The sequence below is a fragment of the Photinus pyralis genome, unplaced genomic scaffold, assembly GCF_008802855.1.
Source record: "Photinus pyralis isolate 1611_PpyrPB1 unplaced genomic scaffold, Ppyr1.3 Ppyr1.4_LG2, whole genome shotgun sequence".
NCBI lineage: Eukaryota > Metazoa > Arthropoda > Insecta > Coleoptera > Lampyridae > Photinus > Photinus pyralis.
The window spans coordinates 50861726-50875102 of NW_022170403.1; the positions used below are offsets into that span (position 1 = coordinate 50861726).

The window sequence follows — 13377 nt, forward strand, 5'->3', positions numbered from 1 at the left end:
AAGGCCGTCTAATTTTCCATCTTGCTCTTAACAAAGAAGAGTCACACTCTGTGTATTTCACTCTTTCTTAGAATGCTTGACACCTGGTTAGGTATTCCAAGCTTGTTTTTAATTTTGACTACAACCAACTTGATGGATTTTATTAATCAAAGGCCAAGATTGTTGAATATTTGCACTTAATTGGAATATGTGATATACATTCTCATTTTGAAATCTCGACTTGTGCGTTGAGGGTAAAGGGTACCGCTCACTAAAGCGTAGCGCCGCAAAGCGACGCGAAGCGCGCGGCAGCACAGCGGGGCGCATTTTCGTGCCTACAGACACATAGAGTGCGCTGCACCGAAGCAACGCGGAGCGGCACTCTGTCATCTATTATCTCAATCTTCATTTAATAATTATGTCCTCTAATGAGGAAGATGTGTTTATAATTTCCGCTTTATGCGAAGAAACAAAAAAGGCCGCTTCGTTGCGCTGCCGATCGCTGCTCATCCGACAAGTGTGCGCGCTCTCATTTAAAACCAAATCCGTCCCGCGGCACGTCGCCGCACTTCGGTGTAGTGAGCGATTACCTTAAAAGTGCAAATCGGCTACCTGTCACACGCCAGAGATATATTTATGTGTGTATTTGCCTTTATGTGTCTTAGAAAAGAACCACCTTGCTAATCGATTCTTATATGTAACCCTTGACATGTATTGACTGAATATTGGTCTTGTATCAACCTTTTGTTAAGTCGGTGCAAAAATCTCACCGTCCTGTCGAGGCCTACGTGATACATATTTTGTTAATATTGTTATAATTTTATGTTTGCATTCATTATTTTACGTTCCTTCGCTACTAACAGTACTTCAGGTCATAGCGTTGTTTACATTAACGTGAGGGGTCAATGGCCCATATGAATAAAAGGGAGCATATGCTTATACTTGCAAAATTCAAAGTAAATACTGGTAAGTGCCCCTCACACTGGGGGACTTTAGTAGCGCCGCTTAGCCACGGGACGGGATGCAGTGCAGAGTTGCTGAGCAGCCCAGTGGAAAGGGGCACTCACGAGTATTTACTTTGAATTTTGCAAGTAAGTACCTATAACCTTTTATTCATATGGGCCCCTGTCTAGATGTTTGATCACGTGCCATTTTTCAAATTTAAGCGGGATCTTGTTTAGTTTTGGAGGGAATGGATATTGGGGTGGCCATTTTTAAACGTTGCCTGGTTGACTTTATTTCCGTGTTTTTGTAGTGTGAAGTTATAGCGTTGAACCTGGGAGTTAAATACACATACACTTCACTAATAAAATCAATTATTGTTCATTTTAATCAAGTAGGTTTTGTTGGGCAAAAGGTGTCAACTTTTAGGGTGGGGGAAAAGAACGTTGAATAAGTTTCTGCGCAAGCACACCACAGCTTTGTTAGTTACATACTAAGATATGTATGAACTAAAGATACTTTTCAAAAAAGTGAATCTAGTGGATATGCTATGAAATGAATTTATTTATTGTCCCTCTCTTGAATTTGCGCATGATGATACAAGCAAAGATACGGCAAGATCATCTTTGCTCAATTCTTTGCGAGCGCGTTGCGTTTGGGATTACTGACCATACATGACGAAGGTGAAAATCACCTTCCCATGTTACGGTCCTCCAGTTTGAGGTAGCTTAAGTGACGCTTAACGCGACGTGGGTGAAATAATTGATGGGTAAATGTATCGATTTTTAGGTCCTATATTCTTTTGATGTTCATTAAATGTTCACCTAAGGTCATTTCGCGAACATTATAACTTTTGTCCATAAAAGCAAATTATGCGACAAGTATTTATTAGTAACAATAAAAGTACTTTTATTACTTGTGTAGCGCAAGTGCGCCACACATAACCACAGATAGATTTTTAATTTACAGTGCAGGTACAAAATTATCGTAAATATAAAATATTAAATTCAAATACCTATACTAATTATTTACTAGGTGCCGTTAACGTTTTGCGGAGAATACGGTGGTAACGTACCTTCACGACTATATTTTCTACCTTTGTCACCAGAATGTCTCCAAGGAGCAGTTAGGGCCCACGAAGTGTGCGCGCTTAAAGGTGGAGCAGATGGCTGAATCGCTCGTCTCTGTTCTTCCAATGTCTGCTGCAGCCATAATTCCGCACTTCTGTCTCTTTTTCTAATGGCTTGTTTACGTTGAAATTCGATGAAGATACACGACATTATTCCAAGTAATATCAGAATGACCAGCAAACAGTACAAAGTTATTCTCCTACTTTCACCTGTCGTTAACACGCCAACGCAAATTCCGACGATCACAATAATTATTATAATTACTATGATTATCGTTAATATTAAGAGACTGCCGCGCCTTTCTAAAATATGTGCGATACGTTAACATAAAATAAGGAAAAAAATACAGTCCACCAACCTGTAGTTCGTTTCGAATTATCCATTTATGCAAGCAGTGAATGTAGAACATCACATCACACGTATATTTGTTTCGAGGTTATGAAAATGAAAAGTAATTTAGATATCGGACTTCATTATACACTAAATATAAACAGGTATCGTACCGAGGTAAGTAGTATTCGAATTAGATAAAGCTCACTTTATCAACAGTTAAAGTAAATAATACGATAACCTTTAATATGGAAGAGTTATCGAACTTAAATAACTTTCTAAAAACTTCTGCGGAAGATAAGAGGTAATAAAAGTTGCATGGGAATCAACGTCAAATTTCTAATTTTTATTACCTTTTCTACCAAATGATCTATCGTCATCATATTCATAGCTCTTCTAGTGAAAAGCGACTGATGCACAAAACACGTTTGCCTTTGGTGCTAAAATCTGTTTAGCGCAGGTAAAAAACTATTGCAATTTCGGGAGTATTGATTCACTTTCTTATGTCGGTAGGTATACCTACGTCCTTACGATTTACGAATCTTTTGTAACAAATGAGTGTTACAATGTTAAGGGTTCAAAACGTGCGAGGAACACATTAGCTGCCAATATAACATCACAAGAAAATGAAGAATTATGTATTATCAAAAAATAATTGTTAGTTGGTGAAAACGGTGAGATAATGCATGAAGTTGTTCATATTTATCGGTAATATAATGATAATACAATAGGTCGCGGTCTGGTTTGAAGCTCTGCCTTCATCGAGGGGGTGTTGACGGTATTCATCAGGAATCCATCAGTGGGTAAAACGATTCCAGCGATCTAAAAGATTCTAAACAGATTCATTCGGAAACCAATTGAAACCCAAAACGTTACATCAAAAATATAAATAGGAACTCCAGATTCAGTAGAAACGTTGAGTGGAGAGGAAAACACGGACAAACTATACCATTACAGGGAAATCTGTATTTATTTATTTTTGCGTTGGTCATGTTTGGGAAACTTTGCATTCCGGTCGGTTCTCCAGCCATAAAACATTGTTACCAGCGTAGCAGCGGCGTCTTCCGTGGTTTTGCGTGAGTGAGGCCCCCGCCAGCAGAACCTATAAATACAATCACCCTAAATCACTTCGGAGGTCGTATCAAGTCCTCCTCTTCGGTTGTGAGATGGTGCGAAGAGCGTCGCTATCAATAAAACATAAATGCCGCTTTAAATCACTTCCCATGCCGCCGCAGCGGCCTCCTCCGTGATTGTGCGGGGAAGATGCCTCCGTCCGTTATCTTAACAGTATTCTAGGTGTTATATACTTATGTGTGCAGGTGTTTTGTGTGTCCATCCATTCTTGTGTTGTCTAACTACATGGCCATTGTTTTTCTTCCGTTTTCTCCTTCCGACACCTGATTTGACTTTTCGAAAAATTTTTGCCGCCATTCTTCTTCCGTGGACAGGGCGGTCACATGTTTTTTAGGCAGCTGACCCCCGCACGCACCTGTTCGACATCTCCCGCGCCACTGTGCTGCACCTGCAGTTAGATATATTTTATTTTAAACAAAGTTTTAATTTTAGTTCAACAAGCTTTGAATACAAAATATATTTTATATTCAAAGGTTCAAGTGAGGATACCCCTAGAGTTATGCAACACAACTCACATCAAACAGAATCGAAGTACGGAAACACATACGAAATGCTATGTATATGTTGTGTATAGTGGTACACGATAAATTTTGTTTATATGCTAAATAGTATGCGTACTGCTTTGTGTGGCCATTTGTACCTTTCGTGTTAAATTTATGCCCATGCAATTTAGAGCCATGCCATTTTGATGTTGTTATGTAACATGAAATTTACCATTCATAAATTAATAAACAAAGCCTAGCGCGACGCAGCGTATGGATTTCATAGGGTTTTGAAAAACGGAAAATTATAAGTAATCGTATGAACAGATGCAGTATTTTTTTCTCTAAAAAAACGTATTTAAACTTTTGCTCTAAAATAATTAGGGGAGCTAGTAATTGCTATAAAGAAATTACCATTGAAATCCCGTTACAAGATGATGTCAACTATAGCGCGTTCGCAAAGATTCGCACCTCCAGATCACGAATAAGTTCGCGCTCGCCAGATGCAGTATGGGGTCTTATCACGAACTTATAAATTAAAATGGACTGCTGATCAAACAGTTGCATAGAGGTAGAAATGGCCCTAAAATTCTCGATGGAACATAAATATTCGTAAATATTTGTTGTCATTTGTCCATAACCTCATTTTAGATTTGTATTTATACAATGATTTAGGTAATCGACAAATCTGTATTCTAAAAAATGACTGAAACGATTTCACTATTATTTATGATAAACAATGAGGAATATAAATTTGAAATTCCTGTAAAGAACCAATTTTTGGCGTTCACTTTAAAGAGTAAATGCAATTTTTTGTAAAGTAGGTAGAAGTTATATGGCTAGTTCATCATCTTCGCTATCGCTAGATGACAACAAAAAACTCTCCAACGCCAGAAACAAATTCAAATTGGCGCACTTTTATTTTGAAAATTTGCCAATGGAACACAGAAAATTGCCCTAAAATTACCAATAGAACGTAAAAATTGCACTCGTGCAGCACGAGTTTTGCCAATCGAAAACGCTATTAGAAAACGTGAGGTTTGCTCAAGGTTGTTTTATTAGAAAGGTTGTCTGGTAACTCTAAACCAATAGAATTTTGAAGGCGGGAAAACGTCATACAGAATTCACATTTAAAATTGCGCATGCTCATAGGTTACAAAAAAAAGGGGTACAAAATTTAGTTTTTGCAGTATATTTTTGGATTTATATGGGTATATGTATATGAGGGTGGATCTTATATTAGAAATCTTGGAAGTTTATCGACTTCCACCTTTGAAAGCAATCAAAGTATTGCAAAAATGAGTGTGGTGCGTAAGCTGTTTTACATTGCACGAGGACTTGTGAAAATGTAATCAAATTAATTTTAGAGGTGGAAATGGATAAAATTCCGCGTTCTACAAAATAGGAACCACCCCTATGTACCATTACCTAGCCTTTGGGAATTAAAACTCTAAACATTATTTAGCGGATGACGCCAAATAAAATGCTGTTGCGTTTTATGGAAAATGTATATTTATATTATGTACAAAATGGTAACCGAGGTGCACACGGCGAGCTCTGTCGTTGGGGTGAGCCCAGATGCAGGTCTTCTGACTGATGGAGTGTGGCGCGAGGTCGATCTGGCAAGGCGACCTGGTTCTGCAGGTGGAGAGCTTTTTGTTTTGTTGAAGTGCAGTCGAAGCAGAAATTGCGTTGCACTTTGCAGAGTTCGTGGCTCTGCTTTTAAACGTTTGTGGCCAGGGACGCTACGCTTTCATCGGTTGGCCGTTTTGACCAATGAGGGCGCAGCACATTTTAGTTTGCTGCCGGATGTGAAACATTTTCTTGCCCATTCTTTAAGAACGGTAGGGTCCTTGGGAAACGTAAAAACCGAGATTTTATTTACACCAGGATGAGGAATTTTAGTGTTACCGCCACTCATCTAAAAAAATACTTAATTTTAACATACAAAAGTGCATATAATTGATGAACTAACCTTTCAATCACGGCTATGAAAACCCACAAAATTCACAAATTAAATATCTTTATATTGCACCGAACAGGTATCTATAGCTAAAATATGTCCTTATGCACTTCAAAATTAAACAAATAAACTATAACTCAAGAAAAATAAGCACCCGCGCGACTACAAACAACGTTGAACGTCAATGTCAGAATTCTTGATGACGTATACATTCCGTCCCTCCCGCTTCCGCCCACATAATTACCAGGCATTGAGTTAGAAAACTAATGGAGGGAATATAATGGTAGAGGGGGTAAGAATTTTTGTAGACGGAAGTTGCCACAGATAGAGGCCACTCGCGTGGATAGGTTCCCGTGAAGGTACATTTTGGCCGACATTATTTGACATATGAAAACGCGGGTCCTGTCACTGTCAGTTTTCCACCAAATTCAAATTTTATTAAATTTGCCATTTTAAAGTACCTAATAATTTCGGATCGGTTTGTGCTCTCGTTTATAACTAACTGCCGCCATAGAGTAAATAATTATTTACTCTATGCTGCCGCATAGTGTTTTTATCACACGCAATTTTGTGAATTGAGAATGATTAGCTGCGTATCATGCAAAATTTCTCATAAAGGGAAGAAACAGGGCATTTCCTTTCATCGGTAAGACATGTCATCTATCATGTTGTAGGCGAGGTTGTTAGGTACCTAGTTTATGTTTCTTAGTTTTCCAAACGAACCAGTACTTCGAGCAAAATGATTACCTAACATTTGTAAATATATCTCAAGAACAGCTCTCGAAATTTACTTTTGTGCTCACAACGCTTCATTGACTGTGATTTCGACCAAAGGTTGCACCGGAAAATGTTCATCAAAGATCTCGTCAAATATGCAGTAAGTACTATCAAAACTTGTAATGAACCTGAGACCAACCAATCAATTGTAGCTATTGATCAACACAGTGAATTTAATGGGAGTTGTCAAGTTGTAGTGGCTATAGTAAACTGGCCTTAATTATACTAATGGAACACATCGATGTATATTTAGATTTGTAATCAATGATTATATTAAATCTGCATACTTTCCCATCCTTGTCTATTTTGTTTACTTTACCACGAGCACGAGCATATATTTTACTCCTTCTATACGTTTTTTTTTGTTATTATTCCTATTAGTGGAAAGAAAATTATATCTCTACGCCACTGAAGTGAGACGCTAATGATAACGGAAGTGGTGTGGTCTCGGGTGTGGTACTTTAATCACAGTTAGAGGCCACGTTTGGTTCCCGTGGTCTACGTCTGGCCAAGCATTTGATTCCCTCCATTACTTTTCTAACTCAATGTTACCAGGTAACCTTTGAAATAAAATAACCTTGAGGTTTGCTTGTTTATTAGTTGATTTGAATTTCGCGCCTAGTGAGTTCACATCATGGCTGCCCCCATGTAGGTGTCATTTGTTAATTCAGCATTAGCAGTCCATTTTAATTTATAAGTTCGTGGGTCTTATGGTCTAATTGCCTCTCTTACTAGTTTGCGTCATTCTTCGATAATACTATCCTTGTTACCGCATTAATGTCAAATTAACATATGATTAAATGGAAGCATTAAAACAAAACATAATCTCCTTGTGCTGTCATTGTCACGTTTGGCAAGTATGCACTGTATGTCCATAAGCACCATACTGCATCTGGAGGTGCGAACGCGCTATAGGTATCCAACGGAATTTTTAAACTCACTGGAACTGCGCGGATTACCGCCATACAATCTCCAATTAAAAGTTGGATCCAAGGTGGATTGGTTGGATCCGTAATCATATGTTCCGAAAAAAACCAGCTACGGCATGCGGTAAAGAAATTAATGAACGTCATCGAAGCTCTAATTTCAAAAGGCGTCAGGCGAAGACGTTTTGATCCCGGAACGACAAATCGTTTACAATTTCCAGTGCGACTTGCATTTGGCAATGTCGATAATTAAATAGTAGGTATAAGGGCAACTATATTACCTACCCGCACCCGCCAGAAAACAAAACTAACAATGTTGTGTAACAAAAAGCATTACAATAAGCACTACGTTTTTGAAATAATTTTTTTATTATTTATAAAAAATCGATTTGAATATTCATAGCTCAGACAGGACAACGTCTGTCGGGTCAACTTATAAATTAAATGCTAGTGTCACCACCATTTTCTGTCTATACGCTTTACTTCTCGTAGTGCCCAATATAATGCACGGTAGCTTAGCTAGTTAGCTTTAAAAAAGCACTTGCTCTGCACAGTTTATACTACCTTTTAGCTCACACGCACACCTCCAATAAATAAGCGGAAAACCGCTTTTAGCTTTTATGACGGGGGCTGTCTACCGTAAATACAGAGTTGCCAAATACTACAGCTTTAAAACTGTCAAAAGACCTCGTATATATTTAAATATTTAATAATAAACAATAATTTGTTTTGTTTTATTTTTCGTACATTTAATTTTGGAAAAATTTACCCTCTCTTGGTGTTTACTTACCTACTGGAAAGAATAAAGAGGAGGAAGTATATTTTGAAAAACCCTTCAGTTATAGGTTAGGTTTTGCGTTTGAATGATAAGCAAGCACGTGTAATTATAATACTCAGCGATGGTAGGTATCTACAGCAAATTAAATTAATTTAATTTAAATTTTGTATGAAGGATGTTCTATCAAGACCAGCAGAAGAATTTGAAAATGACCAGACCGTAGAGGCGATGTGGGCTATGAAAGCCTTCGAGCATGCAGAAATTTACTTTAACGTAACTTAAGACACCTCACTTCTGCAATGCATAATTAACAAAGCCATTTTTTCAGCTTCTAAGCTCAGTCGATGCGAAATTATTGCATCTAACACCAATAGATGATTTAATTTATAGACTTTTCCGAGAGGATTTCCCAAAGCTTAATGTAGCCGTTATAGATGAAGATAATTTAAAAAGTACAGCTGAAAAGGCCAAATGGAGGCCTTTCTGTGAAAAGTTTAAAGACATTGTTGAAGACTATAGTTTTGGCACTCTGCTGCGTGCAGATGCCTCTAGAAATTATGACGAACAAAATTCCATTTTAGTTACTAGGATACAATTTTATGCTATAGAATTGGCGAGGAATCGGGAAGGCGTAAATGATGTGATACGAAGCAAGTTTTCAAATTCTGCCACCGCTGCTACAGTATAAGCAATTAACTTTTTGGTGTTGTTCAGTGAATCTTTTAGTTTTTTATATACCTATTTATATTTAGCTTTTAAGAGTGAAATTTAGTTTACTTAAATATATCTTGTGGTTTTGAAATTTTATTTATCAGTTAAATCTGGGCAGGTGAGTTCAGGGTGAAAAGTGTGGCTCGTCCTTGCACTCTCAAAAGTGCATTATTAAACGAATAAAAATCTTAAGGTCTTAAAAATATGAATGGAGGAGCATACATTGCCCAAGGACGCAACGTTACGTTACTCCGCCTTTGCACCTATGGGGCAAACCAAACTTATTTGCAATCCTATAACTATTTTACTTTATCATATTAATCCTTTTTGAGTAATTTATCCAATAGCAAGGATTTCAGGCAACTTTGAATCTACTCTTCTTGTATATATTTTTTAAAAGACCACGCTACAGCAAATAGTGAAGACCTACATCAAGATTATGTTTAATTCGGATTCCTGCTGCTTCTTAACGTGTATTTCCGTCAAAAAAGTGAGGGGGGGAGGGAATTTTTATCCCAATGCAATATCTCCCTTACTAGCGTAGGGGTGGTAAAATTGGAATATTTTTTTATATTCTCTACCATGTTGGCACATTGATTATTATTGTTAAGCACCTCTGACCAAACTAAAGACTGTTCATATTTATATCACCTACCAATAACATTTTACATTCATTATTATTATTAGTGACTAATGTACTATTAAACAGGTCTTATATAGAGTTTTCTCTATGAGGGCTATTTAATTTCTAAGTAGGTACAATTTTTTAGTTGCTAATTATATGTAGTTGTAGTGAAACAAATACATAAGGAATATAAATTGGAAATCTCTTCAAACTTGAAAGTTTTAACGTCATGCACATGCGATGTTTGAAACATGATTGGACTGACATTAGCAAGTTCTCTGGAAAGCAGTTAAATCCTGACAGAAATAAAAAAGGGCGATTTGAATTCACATTCAAGGTGGACCAAAGGGATGTTAAATATTGGGGGGGGGGGGGGGAGGATCGAGATCCATTGGGCTTACTCTTCCAATACATGTTGACAAATAAGAGCCACTTTTCTCTTATAAAGAATGTCGGTAATTTCTTCTAACGTCAAAAGACTTGAGATTCATGAAATTAAGGTCATTTGACAACCAATTTATCTTATAAACAAGTGTTAAGCAATGTGCGAATTGAAAAATGTAGAATACAAAGTTAGCCACAGAGTTCTGCTTGGAAGGTAGATCTTGCAATCGCAAGACAGCTTAATGAATCTAAATCTAGATTTTAACAAAACCTTAAAAACACACCGCACATTAACGGATGTTTTATTTGTTAATTAAATAAAAAAGGAAGGTGTACAAAATTAAGAAGCATCAACTGCAGCAGCTGCTGATTCCTCCGTGTATTTTCCTTTGTCTTTTCCCAATGCGGCCAGACGACCCTTTGCTCTACGGTCGATGATATTTTTCCTATCCTTATCCATTTTAAGTTTTACAATTACAACCTAAAACAAATACTTTAGTTACTACATTCATATCACGCAATCAATAGTTGCTTCAAGCACAAAAATCAGCGCCATAACTTAACCACAATTCAGAAGCGATATTAAGGACTAATGTCCTGATATTAAGAAAACCTTAATACGGAATCAGTACCAAAATTTGCTAGCTGAAGTCTTTGAATGGATGTTTGATGTCATCATTCATACAACTAAATACAATACTATGAGAAAATGCGGTAAGTAATTTACCTTTGAAGGATGAATGCCAACGTAAACACTTGCACCGTTAGCCTTCTCACGTTGAATTCGTTCAATATATATTACAAATTTCTTTCTGTAGACTTGAACAACTTTGCCTACTTGTTGACCTTTATAATGTCCACGAACAACCTATAACAACACTCATAAACTATTCGTGCAAAAATGGAAAAGACCAATATTACCTGCACTTCATCGTCCTTACGAATGGGAATGGATCGTACATTATACTTTTGACGAAGCTCCTTTGACAAGGGCGAGGACATTAGACGTCGACGAATATGGGACGGTGCAGAGAAGTGCCTCTTTCTGTTTTTCCTTCTTGAGGCCGTAACTAATTTGTTCAACTTCATCTTCTAACTTGTTTAGTACACTGAAAAAACGTGAAATTTAAGTATGTCACTTTTCTAGGTTATGTGTTGTAAAACTTAAAATACACGAAAAATAAGGCGATATACTCGAAAGAATGATCCGCAGTAAGTTGCGTTTTTGCAAAATTAGTAATATTAACATTTTGATTAATGGATGATTAAAGATTTTAAAAGACGTTAACACGTACCGATAACAAGTTAAAAAATTTTAGGAAAGGAAATATTCAACATGAAGTTGCAGCGCAAACGAACGTTGCTCAAATCAGGTTGTACCAACCACCGGCACAAAACATCAGCAACGTACGTCCGCCAGGTAGTTAGGGAATTTTTTTGTGCTGCCAACTTTCTTTGCCTTACTGGCAACCCACCTTACACTAGGAGAGAAGGTTCAGAAATTAAACATGAAAAGGACAAAAGGTACTGAAAATATGTCATCTAACTAACAGGTTTAGAGGACGTTTTATTGATTTTAGTCAATCACCTTGTTTGATGAGCCTGATTGGTCCAAGACGCTGTCTTTTAATTTTTCCTTTACTTCTTCTCCGTCTGACATGCCATCTGCGGTTGAGTAGTCCAAGTTGAATGCCTAGTGAGGGACTTTATCTAATGAGACTCGCTTTCGGCCGCTACATGCACTGCTACAGCCTTTTTTGTAACAAGAGATGAGTTTCAGCAGATATTCTTATTAGCGTAGGCGGTACAACTGAATATCGAGGTAAACGCTGCACTTTTTGACAAAAGCATAAAACTCGGTACACATGTTTATTAGGTCCAAATAAAACTTTTGACCCGCAGCACCCACCGAAATTTTCGTGTGGGTTCAAAATTTGAACACTTTTGTTCAAAAGGGTGTTCAAGATTTTAAACCTGTAAAAATTGACGAATTTCGGCATTCTAGGGGTCGTTTTTGAATTATTTAGGGTCGCTGGTACGAATGGCGGCATTAAAAAAGTTGTATATCTGACCCTTAGGCCGTAAATTTGGAGTATTTTCAAAATAATGGTTAAATTTTGAATTTGATAGTTTTAACCCTGCGTGATGTTTCGGATGTCGATTGCAGCTAATTTGGACGTGCACTACATGCTAGAAATGTTATATTGACGTTAAAACAGTTTCTGGTGTGTAAATAGGCCGTTAATCGTTCAATAATTTGTTCAAAATTTGGAAATTCTATACTGGAAGGATTTTGCCGTTCTTGGTGTCGTTTCCATATAATTTGTGGTTGCTGATGCTGATTTTGTATTCAGAAAACAGATGCGACTCATAGTTAGGCCCTTTTCATACTATTTTACCTATTAAGAGGGAATGTTCGGCGCAGTCATACCCTTGTTGCCCCGGATTGCAACAACTATTGAAAGACAAAGAAAGACGAAAGAAACGGGCATTTCAATAAGATTCGGAAGTGGACATGTTCTCTGACGGGATATGCCACCTATGCTTCCATTATTGCCCTTCCGGCATCGTTTGTTGGGAAATCTGTACTTCCAGTCAGTCTTGAGCTCACTCCACGACAAGTAACAGCACACACCGAGCAAGTTCCGTCCGACTTGTGCCCCTTGAAGCAAGAGTGTCGCCAGTTGATGGCCTAGAGATAGGCAAGTTGACATATGAAGGATAAAAAAATTATTAACTGTAGGTATAGTGCAAAGCACATAAACTTTTCTGTTTTACTGTCTTACCTCTACAACCACAATAATTGTAATAAGGAATTATCGGTCAAGAAAACCAAGACACTTTGGTTGCTTTGCATTTTGCTACTTTTTTTAATCTCTAGACGGGGGCAGCTTCCCTTCCCTGCCTCCTCTGGCGACGCCCTTTCTTTGAAGTGAGGATATCGCAACGATACCGCGTGAAACGCCATCGATCGCGACGCAGTGCCTAGGTGTTCCCAGAAGTCGCCGAGGCAGCCCCCAAAGTCCATCAGACGGCGGGCGATACGATTAGGCCGCGAGTCACAGGCGTTTTAGGCCCTGTGCGTCGCTGTAGGAACTCTAAGCGCATATTAAGAGACCGTTACCACCATGACCTGACCAGCCAGAAGCTGGTTCTGACCGCCAGTCTTCGAGTGCCTCTTCAGGTACATCAATAGCACTGGTAGAAGACTGAACT

At 37.9% G+C, this 13377-nt stretch overlaps 3 protein-coding genes and 1 long non-coding RNA gene across 4 annotated transcripts; 2 read left to right on the plus strand and 2 right to left on the minus strand.

Annotated features, from left to right (window-relative positions):
• Positions 1–1791: 1791 nt before the first annotated feature.
• On the minus strand, positions 1792–2759 carry LOC116164979. The gene is made up of 2 exons (XM_031479245.1): positions 2410–2759; positions 1792–2353 (listed from the first exon to the last, which is right to left on the minus strand). Exons 1-2 carry the CDS (start codon positions 2432–2434, stop codon positions 1953–1955), a joined length of 426 nt encoding a protein of 141 aa, XP_031335105.1. The 5' UTR covers positions 2435–2759; the 3' UTR covers positions 1792–1952.
• A 22-nt stretch (positions 2760–2781) lies between these two features.
• On the plus strand, positions 2782–4292 carry LOC116164981. Its single transcript, XR_004144050.1, has 3 exons — positions 2782–2841; positions 2895–3055; positions 3113–4292. It is a non-coding gene; the product is annotated as an uncharacterized LOC116164981 (long non-coding RNA).
• Positions 4293–8242: 3950 nt separating this feature from the next.
• Positions 8243–9243, plus strand: LOC116164439 (protein PBDC1). Its single transcript, XM_031478622.1, has 3 exons — positions 8243–8565; positions 8616–8714; positions 8770–9243. Exons 1-3 carry the CDS (start codon positions 8563–8565, stop codon positions 9127–9129), a joined length of 462 nt encoding a protein of 153 aa, XP_031334482.1. The 5' UTR covers positions 8243–8562; the 3' UTR covers positions 9130–9243.
• A 1203-nt stretch (positions 9244–10446) lies between these two features.
• LOC116164440 (60S ribosomal protein L26) lies at positions 10447–11579 on the minus strand. Its single transcript, XM_031478623.1, has 4 exons — positions 11457–11579; positions 11083–11270; positions 10889–11029; positions 10447–10642 (listed from the first exon to the last, which is right to left on the minus strand). The coding sequence occupies exons 2-4, from the start codon at positions 11248–11250 to the stop codon at positions 10502–10504; spliced, it is 450 nt and encodes a 149-aa protein (XP_031334483.1). The 5' UTR covers positions 11251–11270; positions 11457–11579; the 3' UTR covers positions 10447–10501.
• Between the last annotated feature and the right edge of the window lie 1798 nt (positions 11580–13377).